General features: G+C 31.6%; 3 protein-coding genes across 3 annotated transcripts in view; 2 read left to right on the top strand and 1 right to left on the bottom strand.

Moving 5' to 3' along the window:
- The window catches only part of LOC108738143 (katanin p80 WD40 repeat-containing subunit B1), an 8,723-nt gene extending 4,783 nt beyond the window's left edge, over window positions 1-3,940 (bottom strand). Inside the window, exons 1-7 of the mRNA XM_018471404.1 lie at window positions 3,650-3,940; window positions 2,784-3,595; window positions 1,479-1,767; window positions 1,366-1,425; window positions 590-1,230; window positions 203-444; window positions 66-140 (exon numbers count right to left, since the gene is read on the bottom strand). Of these exons, the coding sequence (XP_018326906.1) occupies window positions 66-140; window positions 203-444; window positions 590-1,230; window positions 1,366-1,425; window positions 1,479-1,767; window positions 2,784-3,595; window positions 3,650-3,683 (2,153 nt within the window). The 5' untranslated portion in view covers window positions 3,684-3,940. The remainder of the gene's footprint in view (window positions 1-65; window positions 141-202; window positions 445-589; window positions 1,231-1,365; window positions 1,426-1,478; window positions 1,768-2,783; window positions 3,596-3,649) is intronic.
- A 122-nt stretch (window positions 3,941-4,062) lies between these two features.
- On the top strand, window positions 4,063-5,156 carry LOC108738146 (mannose-P-dolichol utilization defect 1 protein homolog). Its single transcript, XM_018471406.2, has 3 exons — window positions 4,063-4,254; window positions 4,354-4,455; window positions 4,510-5,156. Exons 2-3 carry the CDS (start codon window positions 4,362-4,364, stop codon window positions 5,139-5,141), a joined length of 726 nt encoding a protein of 241 aa, XP_018326908.1. The 5' UTR covers window positions 4,063-4,254; window positions 4,354-4,361; the 3' UTR covers window positions 5,142-5,156.
- A 222-nt stretch (window positions 5,157-5,378) lies between these two features.
- Window positions 5,379-6,890, top strand: LOC108738145 (protein l(2)37Cc). The gene is made up of 4 exons (XM_018471405.2): window positions 5,379-5,601; window positions 5,746-5,842; window positions 5,913-6,074; window positions 6,145-6,890. The coding sequence occupies exons 2-4, from the start codon at window positions 5,752-5,754 to the stop codon at window positions 6,720-6,722; spliced, it is 831 nt and encodes a 276-aa protein (XP_018326907.1). The 5' UTR covers window positions 5,379-5,601; window positions 5,746-5,751; the 3' UTR covers window positions 6,723-6,890.
- Window positions 6,891-7,746: the final 856 nt, after the last annotated feature.

The raw sequence follows: 7,746 nt of genomic DNA, 5'->3' as shown, positions 1-7,746 counted from the left end.
TGGTCCTTAAAAATGTACTGTAATAAATCAACTGAAAAAATAAATATAATATAAAAAGCACTTACATTTCGAATTTACTTCTTAAGAGATCCTCGACCTTTGGTAATAAAAGAACGCATAAATCCAAATTCCACATCGAACTGAAACAAAAGGATCGTTTTATATCTAATTATACATTTATACAAAAGAAAGTTGTTCTTACTATTTGTTATTAAAAATTCCTAATAAATCTACAATGATCGCCAAATCATCCAGCTGGATTGCCATTTCCATGGCGGCTTTCAAGTCTTTACTTTTCAGTTGGGCAAGAACAACCTTTAAGTTCTTCTGTCTCGTAGTTAACACAGCCATCATGGGTTCGTGACCTCTCATAACTATACCCAGCACTTCTGCTTCTGACATATCAGGAAGTTGCGCTTCTTTACCATAGGGCTGATGATTTTTCTGCAAATACAAAAATGGAAATCAATATAACACTAACTAAAAAGAAAGCACTAATTATATTTAATTAACTTAATAATCTACTTAATCTGAATCTGAATTAAAGGGAAACTTCTAAACGTAACTGCAAAGAAAATATAATGCTTACAGGTAAGAAATCGTCAAGATCGAGTCCCACAGGCCGATCAACAGTTGCTGGTACGTAATCACTTTCCTGTCTATCCTTTGATATTTTTCGACTTACGGGAGTCACGAAAATATCAACAGGGGCACCTACGGTTACATTAGGAACTGGCTTGACGACCGCGGCCCTTTCAGTGATTTTTGCGGATCCAGGAATCTTCGACACTGGAATATTAGGAGTACTGGTAAAGTTACGAATCGGTTTGGAAAAGGAATTCTTCCGGGAGGCATTTCTTGAAGACGAAACTAACAAATTTTTGGTTTGGAGATTCGCTTCTGAAACACTGTGTTTAATGTCATTTTTGGGCAGTTTTTCGGGCACGTCTTTGCAGCTGTTTTGACGATTCAAGGCGAACTTTGGAGGAGGTACTGGCACTAATGGTTTAGGCTTGGTCTGACTTGGAACAACGACGACAGGAGGCTCGGATTCAGTGGGCTTCGTTGCCTGCTGCTTCTTACGGAAAATGTAGTCCAAATTGGACTTGGAACGCGAATACGAAGTGGACGACACGTGCGAGGCCGGTGTGCTATTATGTATCGTGTCCAAAGACAATGCTTCAATTTTATCTGAAATAACTTCCCCCAATACTTGAGGCTCAGTTGGATCTGCAACCAAAAGAATTACTTCATCAAAAGATACCAATGACAAACAAAAACTCACCACAAAGGTTCCTCTTTATATTTTTAGATACGGAACCCTAATGGTGAGAATATTGGATAAAGAAACATTCAATAACGAACCTGCATAATGTTCTTCTTCTGGTTCTTTAAAAGGTTCAATAGGTGGTGGAGTTCGTCTCACTATAAAAATAAAAAGTTTACAATTCAATAAAGAAATAGGTAAATGTGCTTACATGACTGTCTGGCTTTAAAAATTTCGTTGTAATCTTTAAAATTGGTGATGTCTAATGTGGACTCTTCTTCAGGGTCAGTCCCTGAGGTATTTTCTTCAATAGTTTTCACGTCTATGGCATTTTTTGAGCGTAACGAAACGGGACGTTCAGCTTTAGAAAAACTCTTTCTTAAACTGTTGTTATGGGAAAATGGATTTGAACTGTCCAGCCCAGGTGCTCTAATAGGCTCAACTCTTTTTAAATCCACTACATAAACCATAACGTTTGTTAAATGAAATGATGCACCCACCTGAAAAATAACAAAAAAGAAAGATTTATATATTATATCTAAAAATATTGTTCAGTTGCAGATGAATTTATATGCTTTCAAAATGATGAGCTTTCAGGATTTTATTTTTTTAAAGTAACGTTCGTAAGATTTAAAAAAATACAGTAACTACACAGAATAGAATTCCAGTTAAGTTATAAAAAAAAAGTTTTGTAGCTGTACTACGACACTAAGATATTAAGAAAAAAATATTTTTTATTTTGGGTAATTGTAATGGAATTACTTATAAAAAAATATTTTTTTTGGAATTACATTTAAAAAATAATTGTTCTTTTACATATTTATTCATCAAGTTATAATGTTTCATGTAAATAATGTTTTTGTGATTACATAAGCTGTAACCTTGTACTACCCACGACTTTTAATTTAAAATTGAAGGTAAAACCTTTTTGAAATAAGAGAAAATCATTTAAGCAAATATTGGCAACTCAAGCAATGAATAAATTATTATAAAAATATATCTTGCTTCATAATTACTGAGTTAGTACGCAATAAGTACCATTTATTTCAATACATTTTAAATTAATGATATAAATGTATGCTATAAAAAATTGAAAATAATTTTAAAACATTAAATATAATCTTAAGACGTAACTGAGGCCATTTTAATTGGTAATTTATGAAAGCAATTATGCAAATTAATTTTCTCCTGAAACTAATGCTAATTATAAGAACAAAAACTTTTGCTCAGTTTTTCCAACAATCAATTGAAGTATATAACAAATTTTTTAAGTACATGAGAGTTATAACACTAATTAAAGGTAATTAGTTGAAACACCTGTTAGTACTCAATATTTTTTATTACTTGAGTCCAATGGCATGTAAATAATGGCTTAATTCGATTGTTTTAAAATAAAAGGTGGTTTAATTAATTAAATAAGACCAAAGGAATACTGAATACAAACTTTCTTGTATAAAATTTTTAAAAGAACAAAACAATTTCAATTGAAAAGTGAAATTACAATAAAAAAACATACCAACTGATGTTGTGCTGTAGATATGTCAAAAATTCTTCCCCAATTGACTGGGACAGAGTCAAATAAGCGTTCAGGTTCCCATCCAACAACTTTTAAATAGTCCCTTACTCCTGCAAAGAGACAATCCCCATCTGGATTAAACCAAAGACATCTAACTGAGCCCAGGTCCTTCTCTGAGGAGACCAAGTTGAAATTTTCGAGATCATAGAAATGTACAGATCTGTCTGAACTGCCACTGGCTAGCAAGAACTCATGAGGATGAAATTCTACACTGAGCACAGAATTTGCATGATCTGTAAAGTCTTTTAAAACTTTGCCTACACGCAAGTCCCAAATTTTAATACTACTGTCATCTCCTCCTGATGCTATCCATTGACCATCAGGACTAAATTTAACACTGTTTACTTTGGCTTTGTGGCTAGGAAAAGACCCAATGCATCCTTTCTTGCGGCTGTCCCACAACTTGATAGAACAGTCAGCACTTCCAGAAGTCAAAAAATCACCATAGGGATGGAAATCAACACACTGTATACTGTCTTTATGACCAGTTAATGTACGTACTAATTTCGCAGCTTCTAAATCCCACACCTTTAAGGCCCCAGACCTGGAACCAGCACAAACTAACTCTTCAACATAATTAAACTGAACACATTCCACAGGGGTTGTATGACCACTCAAACTCATAAAACAGCTCTGCTTTCCTATTGCCCATAGGTTTACTTTATTATCATCTCCACCTGTTACCATAACACGACCAGATTTGTGTCCCAATGCCAGGCAGTTCACATTGGCATTGTGGGCCACAAATTCCTCTGGAAAATAAATTTTATTATTCAAAGAAGAAAAAGCACCTTTTTTTTACTTACGCAACTTCCATGACCGTTTGTAAACCGATGCCATTCTTCAAATAATCAACTTTTTTTATTAGCATTGGAAAATGTTTGGTTAGTTATTTAACAAAAAAAATTGTATTAGAAAACAACACATTCCTAATCGCGATAATCATCAAAAGAAAATATATAAGTCTACTGTGCTAATAGTTAAAATTTAAGATAAGCTTTTAACTGAATTTCTTATTAATAACGTTTCCTTGAATGAATAGTTTTTGGCCATTTACGGATTTTGATACAACATTCCAAAACCTAATTGAATTCTTATTGCCAAACACTTTAAGGACCATAACCGCTTACATTCTTTAGTTAACATCTGTCAGCTTGACATTTTTCGTATTTACCCCCTCCAGAGTCCTTGCAGAAAGTAAATCAACTTCGGCTAGACGGTTCATAATTAAGAAAAATGATGAATTTAATAAAAGTATAATATTTAATTAGTTATTTTACTTTTAAAACATATTATGACTTGTATAATAAACCCAGGAATTTAAAAATGATCCAGGTTAACTATGTTATTAAAGACAGTTTCTTTGAGGTTAACTAGGTAAATTTCTGCTATATTCCACGTCAACATTTAAGTAAGTACTTATTTGATATCTTATACTTACATTTAAAAGATATTTCAGCAGTAGATTTGCTTTAGACAGGAATAATTATTAATATATTTGATTTTCCAGATAGTAAAATGGGAGACAGAAGCTACGTGAAGGACATTGCCCTATTATTATTTTCCCCTGCTTGTTATGACCAATATTTCCTGGAATTCAATTTTCTAGATGGTAAGTGCTTCTGTGCAATATTAAATTTATTGATTTTAATTGGCTCTCTTTTAGTTAACTGCTTTAAAGCAACTCTCAGCAAATGTTTAGGAGTAGGAATTATTCTGGGATCTCTGCTAGTAAAAATTCCACAAATATTGAAAATCTTAAAAAACAAAAGTGCCCAAGGAATTAGTTTATTTAGTGTGACCTTTGACCTTATAGCAATAACTATTTATATGGCATACAGTTGTGTAAATGGTTTTCCATTCACATCATGGGGTGATACAGCATTTTTGGCATTGCAGACTGTTGCAATTGGATTTCTTGTTTTATTTTTTGGGGGCTCTCCTTCAAAGGCTTTGATCTACCTTTTGGTGTATGCTTCATCAGTTTATGTTCTTATTAGTGGAATTACACCTATAAATGTATTGTGGACATTGCAAGGATTTAACATTCCAATATTGTTATCAGGGAAACTTTTACAAGCACATGTTAATTACAAGAATGGTCATACTGGTCAGTTAGCAGCTGTGACATTAATCATGCTGTTTGCTGGCTCCTTAGCAAGAATATTCACTTCGATACAAGAAACTGGTGACACCATGTCCATAATTACTTATGCAGCTTCATCATTTGCTAATGCTGTTCTTGTATATCAATTATTTTATTACTGGAACGTTGATATTAACAAAAAGAAAAAATAGAAGTATGTTTTGTTATCTTATGTATTGTAAGATATATTTGAGCTATTGTTTAAGTTAATTTAATTAGGGACACATCTTTTGTATGTATAGTTAATGTATTTCCTTAATAGATTGTTAAAAAAATAGAAGCTTTTTTGGAGGAAATTAAGATCGTGCTTTAAAAAAGTCTTTTCATAAGGATGTTTGCTTCCTATGTACAGTTAGGTAGTTACGTTACATGTACACTACCGTACGTTACGTTACTTTATACACTTTCTGTGTAGGTACATGGTACATGTCTCACATGTATTGTATATGTTGAAAATATTACTTTATTTAAATAAGTTAATAATAATTTTGTTGTATTTGTGTATTTTATAGTAATTGCAGTTTGTTAAATATTATCTACTTCTTAGAAGATCATTTCCGAATTATTTAACCTCAATCTTCCAACTCAAAAAAAGTCCTCGCTTTGTGTTAAGTACGTATATTTGTTTAATTTACTTTTAAGCATGGTTAATTAATAGGGCCCTTTTGCTTTTTAATTAATATTTATTGATTTAATATTCTAATTTAAGATTTTTCATTAAAAAAAACTTGCATTTAGCCTTACTTTTGTTTTCAGTAAATCATGTCAGCAATGCAATTTTTTAATCGACTGGGATCTGTTGGCCTCGGCGTTGCTCTAGCTGGGGGTGTAGTTAATTCAGCCCTTTACAATGGTATTACAATATATTTGTTTGGTATTTATTGTTTTAGTATGCTAAATAACCTCTTCTATTTTACTTTTAGTTGATGGGGGTCACAGGGCAGTTATTTTTGATAGATTTACTGGAATTAAGAAACAAATTGTTGGAGAAGGAACGCATTTCTTCATTCCTTGGGTTCAAAGACCAATTATTTTTGATATACGTTCAAGACCTAGAAATGTACCTGTAATTACTGGAAGCAAAGGTATGTTGCATATTTTTTATTAGAGAAGAATGGACAGGTTTGGATACAAAGTTTCTCTTCCTTGTTTAAGATCTTCAAAATGTAAATATTACCTTACGTATACTGTTCCGGCCAGTTCCTGATGAGCTTCCCAAGATCTACACTGTATTAGGAAATGATTATGAAGAAAGGGTTCTGCCCTCTATTACAACAGAAGTTTTAAAGGCAGTAGTGGCCCAGTTTGATGCAGGAGAACTTATAACACAAAGAGATTTAGTTTCTCAGAAAGTCAGTGATGCATTAACTGATCGTGCTTCACAATTTGGAGTGATTTTAGATGACATTTCCATAACACATTTAACATTTGGCAAGGAATTCACTCAAGCAGTTGAATTGAAACAAGTTGCTCAACAGGAGGCTGAAAAGGCTCGATTTCTTGTAGAAAAAGCAGAACAAACGAAAAAAGCTACAGTTGTTTCGGCCGAAGGTGATGCCCAAGCTGCTATTTTACTTGCAAAAGCTTTTGGGGATGCTGGAGAAGGTTTGGTTGAATTGAGACGTATTGAGGCTGCTGAGGACATTGCATACCAGCTTTCAAGATCTAGACAAGTAGCTTACTTACCTACAGGACAAAATTTGCTATTGAATGTTCCAACACCAGCTAATTAAAAGAAATTAGTGATGTTAATGAATGTAAATTGTAGGAATCAAGAATGAATGTATTGTTTACTATTGAGTCAAGTTAACTCTATGACTGAAAAATTCATGTTTTTTTTGTAAAGTATGTATAAATTAATAAAGCCAAGCATTTTATGAAAATAAATTGGTATTCTTTAATGTTGATTTTTATTTCATTAATCTAATTTATAAAAGAATGGAATATTATCATTAAAAGTGAGAAAAATCAAAAGCATTATTATATTAATTAATAAACAAAAAGGAGAAGTATAATCACAATTAGAGATTATGCAGTAACTTTTCTGGAAGTGAATTTAGGAAAGTTGATTAATTAAAATAGAATAATTACAAATTGTATACAACATTTATAATAAAAGAATGTATATAGGATAAAATCAATAAATCAAAATCTAAAGAAATGTGAATGAATTAACTTTACAGAGGAGGAATAACAAAATTGTGGGTAAAATAGTAATTTTTAATTCGTTTGGAATCCTTGCTTAGAACAGGATATCGATAAACTTAACAAACAACATTATGTATAGATAAGTAGAATTAGATAGGAAGATTAAAATAAAGTAATTAAAATAAGGGGTATGGAATATAAAACAAGTTAATGTAAAGAAAATGAAAAATTACAATAATCAGAAACAGCCTTCGAAGGGGCAACTTTAATTCTATGTTTGAATGCAGTGTAAACGTTTTTTTACTTTTAAACAGAAAGGCAGCAAACTTTTGAGTAATATTAAAAATAAAAGTATATGTATAACTGAAATACAAAAGAAAATAACGTTATTTTTGGTTTAGACAGTTTTTAGAATCAGAAATTTTAATCTTTTCTAGTTTGCCTAAAAGTAACATACAAAGGTGTTTTGCCTTTAAAAAAAGCAGCAAAGTAATTTATAGGCAATATTTGTGATAAATAATCATATAAGTCTATATTTATTTACATTTAATTAAGTTTTTGAAAAAATTTTTTTAGGTTAAGTTGAGCATGTTTTAAGAAATTTTATTA

The sequence above is a fragment of the Agrilus planipennis genome, unplaced genomic scaffold (assembly GCF_000699045.2).
Source record: "Agrilus planipennis isolate EAB-ADULT unplaced genomic scaffold, Apla_2.0 scaffold128, whole genome shotgun sequence".
Classification (NCBI taxonomy): domain Eukaryota; kingdom Metazoa; phylum Arthropoda; class Insecta; order Coleoptera; family Buprestidae; genus Agrilus; species Agrilus planipennis.
The sequence above is the reverse complement of the archived record's forward strand: the minus strand, read 5'-3'. Positions and strand labels throughout refer to the sequence as shown.

Excerpts from the sequence above, each read along its gene's own strand:
- LOC108738145 (XM_018471405.2), top strand. The coding sequence starts at position 5,752 with ATGTCAGCAATGCAATTTTTTAATCGACTGGGATCTGTTGGCCTCGGC. Across the intron at positions 5,843-5,912 it reads TAATTCAGCCCTTTACAATG|TTGATGGGGGTCACAGGGCA; the intron begins GTATTACAATAT and ends TTTTACTTTTAG. Across the intron at positions 6,075-6,144 it reads TGTAATTACTGGAAGCAAAG|ATCTTCAAAATGTAAATATT; the intron begins GTATGTTGCATA and ends TCCTTGTTTAAG.
- LOC108738146 (XM_018471406.2), top strand. The coding sequence starts at position 4,362 with ATGGGAGACAGAAGCTACGTGAAGGACATTGCCCTATTATTATTTTCC. Across the intron at positions 4,456-4,509 it reads GGAATTCAATTTTCTAGATG|TTAACTGCTTTAAAGCAACT; the intron begins GTAAGTGCTTCT and ends GCTCTCTTTTAG.